This window comes from Limulus polyphemus, unplaced genomic scaffold (genome assembly GCF_000517525.1).
Source record: "Limulus polyphemus unplaced genomic scaffold, Limulus_polyphemus-2.1.2 Scaffold3761, whole genome shotgun sequence".
In the NCBI taxonomy this organism is placed as follows: Eukaryota; Metazoa; Arthropoda; class Merostomata; order Xiphosura; family Limulidae; genus Limulus; species Limulus polyphemus.
The window spans coordinates 41,222-56,159 of record NW_013669371.1 but is presented as its reverse complement, the minus strand read 5'-3'; the positions used below and the strand labels follow the sequence as shown (position 1 = coordinate 56,159).

At 33.7% G+C, this 14,938-nt stretch overlaps 1 protein-coding gene across 3 annotated transcripts in view; it reads right to left on the bottom strand.

Moving 5' to 3' along the window:
* LOC106469994 (pyrroline-5-carboxylate reductase 3-like) overlaps nt 1–6,869 on the bottom strand; it is a 28,360-nt gene extending 21,491 nt beyond the window's left edge. Inside the window, exons 1-2 of one of the 3 annotated variants that reach the window (XM_022398556.1) lie at nt 6,851–6,869; nt 1,309–1,418 (exon numbers count right to left, since the gene is read on the bottom strand). In XM_022398556.1, coding sequence (XP_022254264.1) covers nt 1,309–1,396 — 88 coding nt within the window. In that variant the 5' untranslated portion in view covers nt 1,397–1,418; nt 6,851–6,869. Of the gene's footprint in view, nt 1–1,308; nt 1,419–6,377; nt 6,417–6,674; nt 6,813–6,850 lie in introns of those variants that run through there. The other 2 variants (XM_013930514.2, XM_022398555.1) reach the window with 2 other exon arrangements.
* Between the last annotated feature and the right edge of the window lie 8,069 nt (nt 6,870–14,938).

The following is a 14,938-nucleotide window of genomic DNA, read 5'->3' as shown; positions in this document are numbered from 1 at the left end:
TGACTGCAGTTCAATTACTCAATACTACACTGTTGTCGTCACGTTGTGACCATCTTATATATATCAGACCACCCCCAATCTAGCAAATGCTAGGGCACTCCCGAAGGAACAGGATATTTCTAGAAAATGTGGCGTGACACTAGTCACGTGACCTCGCTGACTCACAATATGTTATGTTAAGCAATGTTCTCCTCAAGTGGTAACAGATATTATCCATTGATGAAAGGAAAAAAGTTAGCTTAGAGTGAAATAAACTTAACGGGTTTCTCAATCACATTATTTGAAACCTGCACATATACAGAATGAAGAATGAATTGACAATGAATACTTTAATATTACAAGAAAATAGAAACACAGGTTATATTCAAATAACATATTAGCATAATAGCCTAAATATCAACACAACTTGGCTTACATGTGTGGCATAGTATATAATAATATCCAACAGGTAGCCAAAAGTTTCCATGATACAACAGGTTCCAGAAATGTTATTCAAATAATAAATTGAACACAGACAACAAAGGAAAAAAAAAACTACAAATGAACAAATACACCAGAGATGTATTAGCTTATTGATTCAACTATTCCAATTCCAAAAAATGCTTTGGCTACGACTAACAATTAGACTGTCTTCTCGTGATACTGGCAGATTGTATGTATAGTAATGGCAATATATAACACAATATTTATTACACTATTCTTTACTGTACTGAGCGATCATACTAAGTTATATATTTGTTTCTTAAGCTACAATTATTACATGTTGAATATTATATTCCTTTCAACCATATTATATAATTAATTATAATACAGATAATTTTATGACATTATTAATGGCATGTCATACATTTTGAACAGAGTTAACTAAAGGTAAACTTTAATCATTTCTTTTAAATAGACTAAGACTTGAATTACACATGACAATTCTAAATGTAAAATAAATGGTAATTTTGAAGCAAATTATCAATATTATATACTTTAAAAGGGCAGGTCTCATTTACAAGATTACAATTATTAATATTAACAGCATTACTACCATAGCTCATCAAGAGTAATAATTGATAACAATAATTTTCTGAAAATTTTGGTGAAAAATTTAATAAAAACAGGCTAGACGATAAAAGTTTTATTGATAAATATTTATATTAGTTTTAGTAGCCAATTTTCTGATTCTGGCTCTTGAAAAATAATGATGCATACTTACATTTCAGAAACTAAATCTAATGAGTTAAATACAACATGCGGATCAGTATATAGAAATGTACAGATAAGTTGCTACGTGAAATAAATGTGTAGTTTAAAACAAACCTGCTTTTAGCATTCCATTGGCTAATGCTTGGGCCATGTGGCCTGCACCAATGAACCCAGCACTAATCTTTTTCAGGTCTGTTGACATCTTCTTGTTTTTTAGCAAAAGTCTTAAAAAAAAATGAGGAAAAAAAAAGAAAAAGGATTAATTTATAACATGCATGGCATAGTTTGTCATACAATACTGTCATATTACATATTTAATAAATGTAAGGATTGATTCCAAAGTTCTAGTTAATAAAGCTTAAAATATGTTTTCGGGTTTCTAAAATTGTTTAAATGAACTTATTTCTTTTCCAATTTCAAGCAAACCTACACAAGTACTACATATATGCACAGTCATTCCTAATTTTGAGCTGACAGACTAGAGGGAAGGTTAGTGAACAGTTACCACTGCTAAGTTCCAACTCTTGAGTTACTCATGTCTGACTGAACAGAGGAGTCTAACCAGCCTATGATTTCAAGGTGTGGGGCATGTTTTTGTGCAACAGGCTGTTACCCATAAATCCTCAAATTCACAATATGTGCATCCTAACTGTGAAGCCACAACTAGGTTTACTGAATAAAACGCTAACTTTTCTTAAATTTCAAACTAAAATTAGCTATAGATTATAGAGTAGAACTAATATCAGGTATCCTTTGTATTAATCTGATGTGAATACATCAAAACAGTGGTTCCCAGCCATTTTATGTTGTGTACCTCTAACCAGACCTTTGAGTCAGTGGTATAACTCTGATGCAACTAATTTGAAAAAGAAAAACAACTTAAAAAGTGATTTATATTAATAAAAAGATAAAACAAAAGAAATAATAAAAACTTGAGCCAACAATATGTGAATGTAGAGTGTTGGCTAGTGGAATATGTTTGTAACTCATCAAAACTTCCCTCCAATTTTGAAACGTGGGCTTTAGTTTCTTTTTAATGTTATGTTTTGCAAAGGTCCACAAATACCCTTGGGGTAGATAGACATATTACAAGCTGGGTACCACTGCATCAAAAGATTACATGCTACTATTTACCTTCTAAAAGTTAGTTACTTTTTTATTTCTCGTCCATTCAGAAATTTGCTAACATTTACAGAAAACTATGTGTCATAGAAGATAAAAATCTAAGTGAATGTTGATATAACAGATATTTTAGTCAATATTTATATACTGTTTACATGTAACGTTCAAAAACACATTATAAGAAAACCTCATATACTTGTAAAACCCCCATTCAGAAAAAAAAGTGCATGACATTGTAAAAACATACAGCTCAGAAAAACTTGCTACTTGACTACTGGAACAAAGTAAAAGCATAAGGGATGTATAAATACAATAACTTATGTGAATATAAAAATGAGCAAATCAGCACAGATATTCCACTGAATGTTGTTTCTCTAACACTGACATTGACAGATATTTGAGATAAAGATTATTTCATTAGTGATGAATTAGCCAAATGGATTTGCAATTAGTCCTAAAGAACATACAGCTTCAGTTGTTCTATCAGGTTTCTGTATTATTGGCTAAGTTGTTTTCTATTCTATAATGGATTAGAAACCTAGAGAACTTAATAAAAAAAAAACAACAACTAAATTTCTCACTCTCTTCATTTAGAATAGATCAATTTTCATTTCATTCATTATCTTTCTTTTTTTTGCATAATTTTTTTAAATTTCCTCAAAGAACAGTCAAGCCTCAGTTTACTGTCTTAACAATAATCATATGAAATAGAAGTAGTTTGTGCTGCCACCAGCAGGTAACAAAAAAACAAAGAAATTTTTTTAATATATCCCAAGTACAGTTAATATTTAAGTAGAAGATATTGAACTTCACAGTCGATTCTTCTTCTGAATAAAATGAGCATTTCCAAATTTCAGTGGTATCTTTTAAAGTGATTAAGATTTTATTCCAAAATTTAGTGTCTGTACATTATGTTCCGCAGTGTTCTTTCTCAATCAACAATATAAAATTTTTAAGTATGAAACTGTCTATTGTCATTCCACTTTAAAATTAAGGATTTACAGTATAAGACAACAAATGTGCTCACTTTTTGTGAATATAGTGTTTACCTCATACCACAAATGATGAAAACTGCAAAAATCTCCTGAAACTGGCATTTAATTTTGTCCATAATTTAATGAAAAAAATGACAAATTTTACATACTGTGGATGCAAAGTATTCACATCCCACCTTCAGTCAGTGTCTGATTCCTTAAAGGTGTCATAGATAATTTCTGCAGCATCCTGAATGTCTTCAGGTATGGAAGCTGACATTCTGAATCTGTGTTCCTTGTGCCATTTGAGCCCCAGGAACCACAATACTGATAATATAATGTTCACAGCATACCACTAATTGTTTGCACACAGGCAATACCAAATTAAAAGAAGTTGGTCACTCTGACCAATATGATGAATTAATAAAGGGTACATCTTGCATGAAACGTGACAAGATTGAATTTTCATACAAGGAAGATCACCCCCTTTCATTACTGATCTAAATCAACATACAGCCCATCTGTAGGTTGATGTTCTTATGTGTTTAATACCACTTGCTTCAGCTGGTATTTACAAAGTGTTGGTGATTACAGACATTATTCAGAAGACTGTGGAAAGTTCAATGTTTCATCAACTGTTTTTATCTTTTTTAACATCTAACTCTTTCATGCTAAGCCTTTGGACTCAACAGTCCATTTATGTATGCCGAGTGTATTTCACCAGCTCAAAAATGCATTGTGTAACAGAATCAGCTTCACTCTTGTGTTTTGCCACTGGCAACATGCACAGTCAATACTCACAATCCATTATAAAAGTAATCCACAAGTTAATAAATAGTCGTCTATCCAGAAATTTCTTTGTTTTTATATGTCCATTTAATGCTTCTACCACCCAATGCACTTCTGTCACATTCCTTTGTATGATGCTGGTTACATCTTTTTCCAAAAAAGAATGGTATTTGAGTTTTCATATCCAGTTTGTGAAGGACATCCAATGCATACCTAAATCTTAAATACCACAACAGCTATGTCATGTAGTTGTATCCAAGAGTGAACATTTTCACCATAATTCTGGAATATATAACAAGTAATTGCTGCATTAGTATTTGAGCCATCAGTAAGACATGGTCTGGGATGGGCACATGTATCAATAAATGGTTACAACCATCATTATAATACATATTTGGCACACTCCTGCATATGCACACAGTGTCATCGAAAAGTAGCATGACAACATTAATGTTACTTTCTGCTCTATGCAAGATGACAACAAGTAATGGTTAGGTATAAATTCTTGGTACATACCTTAAAACAATGTGGTTATATTTTAATATTTATAACATTTCCTAACAATAAACAAATGACTTCAGTATGGCTAAATAGCCACTAAAATATTTTAGTCTTTTTCAGACTTTGTAGCACAGACTAGCTTATGTTGGTAATTTTCACATAATATTACCCTTTACTCAAAGATAACATTCTGGCATTTTGGTTTTGCACCAACATCAAAGATTACATCTGCTTAAATTTACACTTCAAACACATCCAAATCTCCAGTTTTCTTTTCAGTTACAGCTGAGCTTCTTGAGCAGCTGTTACCTATTATGAAGGAGGTGCAAAACCAAAAAAATATGATGTAAATATAGTGAATAAATATTTACTTCCTTAGAGATACGAGACATTTTATTAACAAAATACAATGTTTCAATTTATATATTATAGTTACTGCCTTTCATAATGATAAACAACATACTGAAGTTGTTTGGAGGAAGTACTTACATTAAAAACTGGACCATGGAGGCAAAGTACAAAAAATAACCTTACACTGCACAAAACTGCCTTCACGAGTTAAATAAAAAACTAAAGACATGGCAATAGACAAGTTTGGCATCATTTACACTTACAGGTATAGGGTTACCAGAGATACCAGTAAAACTGGGATCACCCCAATTTTAAGTCTTTACTTTTTTAGGTTCCAATCAGAAACAGTTAAAGTATTAAGTTATCCCAGTTTCTCTGTACCTCAATGTAAGTTTGTTATGTAGAGTTTGTCATTAAACAGAACTCCTTTAAACTTTACTTGGAGAATCACCTAACAAAGACAGTTCACGTGGTACAATCTTCCCTCCCCTTCTCTTACATTTCCTTAACCTAACCTGTCAAAATACAGCTGCAAGAGTTGAGATTTGAAGACCTGCCCAGACACAAATAAGAAAATAAAGAAGCAACATTGCTCTTGTGAATGGGTTCAAAGCAACTTAATGCTTTAGGTGCATTTTTTATTCATATTTTTGAACTAGATAAGATTTTAACAAATTCGGTTTTTAGTAGTTTTAAAACTGAACTTAATGACTATCAGATTACTTAGAAAATGGTAATATGTGTACTACTGTAGTTTAAAGTGTTTAAAAGTTGTTACAGTGTCATTCCCTATGGAAACAACAACAAAAAAGTCCCAATTTTTCAATCTAGAAATTTGGTAACCTTATTTACAGATGAAACATCTTCCATAGTATGCATTTGTTTTTTGCTCAACAGATTCACAAAGTTGTTCATGCAACTACAAGTAAAATTCTCATTTTAAACTTTAGACTCTTGTCATTGTTATTCCAAATGAATAGTTTTTTTTCATTCTGAAATATCAACTTCTCATATTTCTTTAATTTCAGTAGAATATCAACATTGTATTTAAAGCTTGGCATAACAAAGGAAAGATTTAATTTTGCCAAACTAAGTTACTTAGAGTTTTTAAGATTGAGATGTCATTAGCACTCATCACTATCAACTAGCCTACAGTACAGGCAGGAGCGTCGAGAGCCAGCAAGGGCCCCCTTTCTCTCTCTCTCTCTTTTAACATCTTGAAGAATTTATTAAAAAGAAGATCCTAAATTAGGGTAGCAACGAGCTCATAAACCAGCAGCCGTTTTACCTCACAGTATAAGCGTACAAACGTTAATAAAGTAACAACAAATATCTATTAAATCTATAAAGTAACAACAAATACCGATTAAATCTATAAAGTAACAACAAATATCTATTAAATCTATAAAGTAACATATACATATTAATTATTACTCAAATTATTACTTCAGTTGTTCTTAATGTATCAAGCGTCCATATGCAAAGAAAAGCAAAAAACTATGGTTTTTATCATTAAATTAAGATATAGCCTAAAGATGCTATGCAGGCTTTACGGCATAACAAGGTTTCATTCGCCCGGGCCCCTAGGCAGTTGCCCCCCCCCCCCCGTCCGGCTAGACATGTCCTATTGAGATCTATGCGACAATCCATTACAAAGACAATAACTTTCAATGTTTCAAGAAATACTAAAAATTAAAATAAACTCAACAAAACACATCTCTAACACAACAAATATAAACTTACGTAACTGAATTGGTTATTTTCGTAACGACACAAGGTATGAAGTTGAAACACTTGAGCCTCGGTATTGCTATTAAATATTACACTAGCTGTCACGTGACTCTCTCATAAACGAAATCTGTACCAGTGCAGCACTACCAGATATGTGCAAAAATACCAGAAAATCTAAACGAAATTACCTGTGGGAATGAAGTATGAAGTTGATCGTAAATCGGAAATACAAACGAGATGACGCTGTTTGAACTTTATAATTTTGTTTTACAGCAAAGCCACAATGGTTTTTTTTTTGTGTCCACTACGAGGAATCCAACCCCGGATTTTAACATTGTAAGTTCGTACATTAACCGCTGTCCCACTGGGGGAAGGCGTTGATTGAATAAGCTATTATTTAAGTACAAGTACAAAGAGAGTTAAGAATGACCTATGAGGCAGTAAAGAAGTTGGAGTTTTGTAATCTCTTTATCTTGTAATACAGCATACTTTTCTAATTTTGCACTGATAATATACAAATTAATTATGTGTTTGTTTTACTTACTAACAATATAAAATTGTCATTATTTCCACAACATAGAATTCTAAACCACACCAGTTGTACATAGCTCTGTAATGTGTTGTTACGACAGCGGAAGTCGCGTGACTCTGGGAGCATGCGCGCTGGAGTTTCTAGAAGGATCATGAATTATCGGGGAGGCCCGAGTTTGTTCGAAGTGCCCTCTTTTTTAGGGTATAAGTCTGGCGAGAAAACCAGTGCGATTGAATAGATAGATATGTAGATAGACTGAAGATGGAGATAACCGAGTCAAGCGAACAGTGGGCACCGTAAGTAAAGTGTGTGAATCACTGTTATTTATAGCGTGTGTTATAAAGGTTGTTATGTTTAAAGTGACTGTGGAAATTCTGTGTACTAAAAAGTTGTATCAAGAAAGAATAAACTAGTTTTAATTAAGAAAGGACTTGTATCGCCGAAGTTCCTCGGAAAGAATTTATACCGGAAATTAACAAACGAGCAGATACACAACAGTGTGTTTGAATAGGCTACTTTCCCAAAGTTCGTACAGAAACACATACATACTATCTTGCAATTTAGTCTTAAGTACTAAAGCTGTAATATGTAATCTCTATTTGTGGAACTAGCGAACCGTGGGCCTATGGTACACATTTACAGAGCTACTTTTATATACATTTAATGCTTGAACTACTATTTGGCACTTTTTCAGTTTAATGATCATTGCCGCTATAACTCAAATTTAATTTCTTTTACCAAGTTACGAATGATAATTAATAGACCTACTTATTTGCATGCTCTAACGTAAACAAATGTCAAATTTGGGAATCCCCGTAAAAGTGTTTTCGCGAAATACCCTAAGGAGTTAGGATGAAAAGTTTTACATTTGTGCAAACCTCGGGGCCGTGACTGTTCGTTTGGCACCATTTAGGAAGTTGGTGAGTCCAACAGTTTAGAAGAAGGGCTTTTTGGAAAATCACAGAGTTCCCCAAGGGGTGGGGTGTAAATTTTTACCTTTGTGCAAACTTCAGGACAGAGACGATTAGTTTCGTATCACTTCGAAGTTGGTGCGACCAGCGGTTTAGGAGGAGTTGCATAACACACACACTGAATGTTATGATATACAGAGGATAGGATTAACACCTTTTAACGACTTTGAGAAATGTTGTGAGGAGAGGAAATCCGCCAACATTGCCGTGATTAACTACATATTACATTCAAAAACTGCAAGAAAATTTAGAAAAATTGTGTGAATATAACGGAACAAAAATATATTCTCAAATAATTATGGAAAGGGAAATCATAATTATTCCAAGTGTGCAGTCCCGTTTTTTGGTAGTTTGTTCCAGTGTCCCGAGAAAAGTTCTGGGGACACACAAAACATGGTTTTAAGATAAAAGACACAAAACTGCGTGTCACATCGAATAACGAAAGTAATAGGCCTGCTTGTAATACACACTCTCCTGCCGCCAAACTCTCTCGAAAGTCCCGTTTGTATATGGTGAAAAACCTAGGTCTGTGCACTTCTGGATGTAGAAACATTTAAGGAAGTGCCAATCGCCAAATCACACTTTACTCAGTCATGTAATGAATGTTATGACTTCTAAGTTTCATTCATTCTTCACAAAAATATGTCAAAAAAGTTTCAATGTAATTCTAAAACCTAAAAGTAGTATGTTTTAAAATGTTATGGGTTATTAAATAAATCCAGGTATGAAGTAGCATATTTTAAGATAAAGTGAATAATTAAATATTTTTTGGACGTATAAGTTGACTGTTTTTGCTCATTTGTTTTGTGTCTATCACCAAAACAGTAGATGAAATTATTTTAAAAACAATGCCAATGTTAATACATTTGGAAATATTGTGAAATAGTTCAATAAATTTAATGTAAATTAAATAAAAGTTAAACTATTTTAAATATGTATTAACCATTTTGAAATTAGGGACAAAGGCTAGGCTATCCCAGTTTTTCGGTTTCGAAATCTGGTCACCCTACTCTTTCTTTACTTCAGGGGTACCTAGTCCCGACATTTACATTAAAGGATTATTTGTTGAAGTAGTATGCTAACTACAGCCTGTCAGGTCGTAAAATACATTGTAATCGTGTTATAATGGTAACGTTCATAACGGCATGACATATACACAAAAACGACCAAAGGAACCTGTTAGAGAACCAAACCTCAATATCATATACAATTATCTCATAATTACAATATGAAATTTAAACAAAATTTAGATTGAATTGTAAAATAACTTAGAATTCTGGCCAATTAACACATTAGAAACTTAAAAAACAAAAGATATAATGTAAAGTGTATTTGTTTGTTGTTAAGTACAAAGCTAAACAATGGGCTATCTGTGCTGTTCCCACCATAGGTATGATACCATGTTTTAACATTATAAGCCTTTAAATTTGCCACTGAAACGCTATAACGTAAAGTAAAATACAAATAAGTTCAAAACACAAAATCAACCTAATAATCAATTGAAAGCTGTTTAACAGCTGAAAAATATTTACAATACACAGGGCTATAGGTGTTGCAGGAATGTTCTTGTGTCTGGATCTCTTTCCTGAACAATGTGGTGGTCATTGGATCTGGAAACAAATTCTGAGTTACATCACCCATGGAGATTACTATCTCATTGACAGTTGAGAATGCAGACATTTCAATGACGCATCGTACATGATGTTACTTTGCTCCACTTTGTTGGTCTGAAGTCTTTTGGGTAGTTTACCATATTCTTTTCATAAGTGCAGTAGAACATTAGGCAATTCACAAGATTCTCGGCTCCCTTAACAAAAATTAAATTTGAAAATATTCAGGGTGGGTAATGTACAGGCATACCAAGTGTCTCCTACCTTCTTATTTAATATATAAATTTTCCAAAATTTGTTTGCGTATCGAACATTCGTTCTTGATATAAAAAGTTGTTCTACAGAGCCACAAAGTTCCACTTGTCCTAGTTATCCAGGGAGCAAGGTCATTTAAATAGTGTGTTACATGGAGTTTCTCCTGGAATACATTTCTATGAGTTAGAACATACTGTACGGAAATTGAAAGAGATCTTTCCACTGAGAAGTAAGGTGATGCCTTATTTGAAAGTGGAAGTGACCGTCAGTCACAAGTGTTGTAGATACACCCTGAGAAGAATGTCGTTGTTGTTATTAGTATATAATATAATATTTTCTCAGGCTTGGACAGGATATTATATTAGATATTTTGAAACATTAATAGATTAACATACATAATGTTCTCTTCTAAAGTCACCGAAAAATGCAATTACCTTTGATTTTGATTATGTTTGTGTTTACATAAAAATTGCTACATTTTGGTTATGCATTGTGTCCAGTATCTTTAATTTCTTCAAACTCAGTTGAGGTCTAATAATTTCGATTTTTGCTCTGATAAGCGTCTTGTTGTTATATGGTTCTTACTCAGATATTCATTGAGAAATCTGTAAACTTCGATAATATCACTGGTGTTTGGCTATAGGAAAATTAGGCGTTTAGTCAGTAACATAATGTTGAAGGCACAACCAGATGGTTGTGATACGAACAGGTTGAGCACGGGAGCATGGTGGTACCTTTCTTGATAGTTGCTGACCCAGTAACTGTGTATTTGCAGCAGGCTTCACAGGCTCAGTACCTGTGACCAATGTGCTTCAGGCTGAGCAAATGCTGGCGCTGTAGCAATCCCTCCAGCTCTGTACAGTCCCACCTGTGTTTGGTTGTCTCTAGCAGAGCCTCAATTCACTTGTGAGATTGAAGATCGTTCCTCATGACTGTGCTGAAACTGTAAACAACTCAAACTTCAAAATGCTTTTTGGTACAAGTCAACCATATTCTGAATATTACGTAAAATCATGTCTGATTTTACAAGTAAATCCAAAATTATATTCGTTCAATCTACACAAAATATATATTATAATACTACATCTAAGTATAGCTAACGAAACATTGGTGAATTACAAGTAACCTGTTCAGAAATAAGACCAAAATAAACATCTCGACACTAAGCCAAAATCCTGAAAGGTTGTACTAGTAGTATTCTTTTGTATACACATTTGTGTAAATAATGAAAATCTACACAAACTAATTTAAATATACATACAGGTAAGCACGCTTGTACTACCACACGTATACATTCATCATAATTTATTAATTAACCAAAACATATATTTGCAGCACATGAAGCACTGTTTGTCAGCTAGCTGGTTTCTATCATTCCAACATCATGTTTTCAGCAACATAGGGTTAATTTTTACTGTGAATGTAAGAGTTAATACTCAACGATGCCATATTGGACTGAAAGTACCCACATACATTGTTGGAAATAACTTAAATTTATTTGTCAAATAAATTATTAGATGCAAATTTTAAATCACCAAACCATGCCTATCTAGTGAACTTGTAAGAAACAACAAAAACTTGTCAAATCATGTTGTGCATTGCAAACAGGTTGTCTTCAGAGGAATGCAAAACCACTGGCTAGCTGAAGAACAAGAAGCATCCAGAATTCGATCTTATTTATCAAAAATACAAACTGAAAATATAAGGTTGGGTGAACTCCAACTGGTCAAAATTCCAACTGAGTGCATAGTTTAAAGGGTGCCATGATGGGCAGTTATGAAGTAAGATGCCGTGTATTGGACAAACAATATTTCCATAAGCTTTCTGTGTACTCAAGCACGACAAACACTTGTAGAATACATATCATAAAAAGTTTTCAATCCCCGGGATTCTGCTGGTCTCTAGTTGACCAACTACCTGTAACGATTCTGCTCTTTGTTTTCCCTCCCAGACAACTGGGACACATGCTATACTCTCCAACTCAGCCTTATTCTTCTTCCTACCATCTCGTTGTCGTGTACAGAATGCTTGGTTCCAGTAGGAAGAAATGGGAGTCGAGATTGAAACAGGTTCCAACATACTCAAGCCGTTACCTTTGATAGTTAGCCTTCACCAATGTTTTCATTATCTTTCCTTAGGAAATTACTTTCATTTACAAGTTTTGTACTAGCTTTTAGTGCAATTTATAATTTACTTTGCAGGTGTTACTGTTTGCCCATTCCCCCATTGATTTTTTTTATCTCAGATGTAGTGTGTGTCTCTTTGTTACTTTATATCTTACATAAAAAATCACTACCTGTTGAATATTTCAAAATCAAAATTGAAACATTATTTTATTAGTATCGATGAAAATAACAGATTCAATGTATTTCCAGTAATACTTTCCAGGTCAGTTATCATGTTTAACCTCATACTATTCAATTCTTAATGTTGAGATCAAATCTTTATAAAAGTGCCTATATTGTTTACTGTTGTGTTCGTTTGCGTTAAATAGTACTCATAAATGACTTAACGTAATGTTCGTGTTCATGTATAAGATCATACACATATATCTATTTGCACAGCTATGTTGCTAAATGTATATATCAAAATTACATGTTGTCAAATACTCTAGTAATGTATACAGATTGGCTCTGGCTCCCGCATGAATTATTTTGGTAACTTTTTTGGGTTACCTTCTGAAGCTACATTTCAGTAATAACAGTGTTACCATCAAACTAGCTCGGTTTTTATTTTAGGCATCATGAAATATTTAATCACTGACAAATTCAGATGTACTATAACTTTTTATCTAAAAGTCTAATCAGCCAAAAACTTTATTTCTATTGACTCTACTATATCTCAATATACACTCAGAGGAAACACAACTCCTTCAATGCTTGTAAAATTGGTCTACTTTTAAGGGTGAGAATCTAGTGTATATAAGGTGACATGATGCTAGATCAAGGAAGTGATTCTCTCAAAACACCATACGACATTTTATATCAGATGTCTTCAACGACTTCGAAAACGTGTTTAGCAATGCTGTGTCAGTCATTGATTTTCAACCATGTCACCTTTCTAGTTAAACATAAGATATATAGAGTTTAATTGTTGATGAACAAGTGGAAATTGGACAATGTAGTGCACACTTGATAGTATGGAAAACAATGGTTGTCAGTTCCTTTAAATCAGTAGTTGTTCAACCTAATGATTGTCCTTGCTTTTTTTCATTATTAATCATTCCACCCATATAAATTGAGAGGTTGATGTTTGCGGTCAGGCTGATGATTTGAATTGTCTCACACCTCTAACTCCAGCAAACTTCTCATTTGGCTCACCATAGACAATCAGGTAGATATTTTCAGCTCTTTCCTTCCATCAGTTGAATCAGTATGACTCAAGATGGCATCCTCTTCCTCTTTAGACTCCCGACCCAGCCAGTGTACCAGAAGTTCATTTGTGATGTATATGTGCAACTTATTGACGTGTTCCATGCACATTCACATCCAATGTAAGTCGTATGTTAATGGACCCATTTGACATAATATCAGGTATGTACTGGTCCAACTGGATTCAAGTTGCTTTCATTCTTCTAGCATATACTCCAATAAGACTCGATTTCCACACAGGAAAATCTGTTATTTTACTATCTTGTCATAGAACATATTTTGTTTTCTAGCAGTCCTTCCCAGTTGTTGTTGAATAAACTGGTGTGCATTGTACATTCTAACATCTCCATGTATTCTTGTGAACATTTTGGGACGTATTTTCATGGGGGAGGATCATACATCACGTCAGCAGGGAAAATAATTTCCCACCCAAACATAAACAGGTTTGGCAAACAGCTTGTAGATTCGTGCTCGGTATATCATAATCACATATAGCAAGTGTTTATCCCAGTCGGTTCAACTAGGATGAATATAACTTCACAAGCAACCACTTGCCAAACAATCATACTGATTGTGATAAGGTTAAGTGCGTCTTCACCACAATTAACACTTTACACAACTCATCAAACAGTTGCCTGTTGAAACTGGATCCCTGATTCATGTGGATTTCTTTTGGTGCTGCAAAGTATGCTACCTAATTCTCCACCAATACATTAGCAATGGACTGTGCAAATGTTTCAACCAACAGATAAACCTTGGCTGTCTTTGTGAAGTAGTAAATAGTGAAAAGTTAGTACCAATGATTTTCTCTGTCTCCACAAAGGATCAGTAATATCCAGGTCTATTCTCTACAGAGGAACCCAACAATTCTTTGTTGTATTAATCCGCCTGTCGTAGATTTGTTTTTCTTTTAGCAGCATGCACCATACAATATTCACACAATCACTGAACATCTCGACTCGAATATGGCCAGAAGCACTGTCAAATGTTAGTGCAAGTCTTAGTAATAACTTCGTGTTTACCAGTCTTTTTATTATGCAAACTATGGAGAATCTTGTCATAAAGCTCTGGGAACCACAAGCTCCTTGCGACCACAGTTGAAGAATCACAGCACATTGGTTTATAGCAAAGGTACAGCATACCTTCCTGCACATGAAACTGACCATACAAGTGCCACAGGTTATGCATATCCATGCTATACTCCTTTATTAGTGCTGTTCAAGCTTCATCTTGCTATATGGCAAAGAGAACCCTAGTTAATTTGGAGTTCTTCACTTGCTCTTCCTAGAACTCCCAAAGTGTTAATATTAGCATTCATCCACCAGGAGAAATGATTTCAATTTCCTAAATAGCATCCAAGATCAAGACATTCCATGAACGGATAAAGTCTCACCTTGCAGTGAGATAGTCCATATGTGTTATGGGTCCATACAGTGTACTTTAACAAAGAGATATTGCAATATTGTTATTTAATGAATTTTCATCCCCTACAGATTTTTAAAATTCATTAGCCACTTCAATGAAGCATGGTCCACCC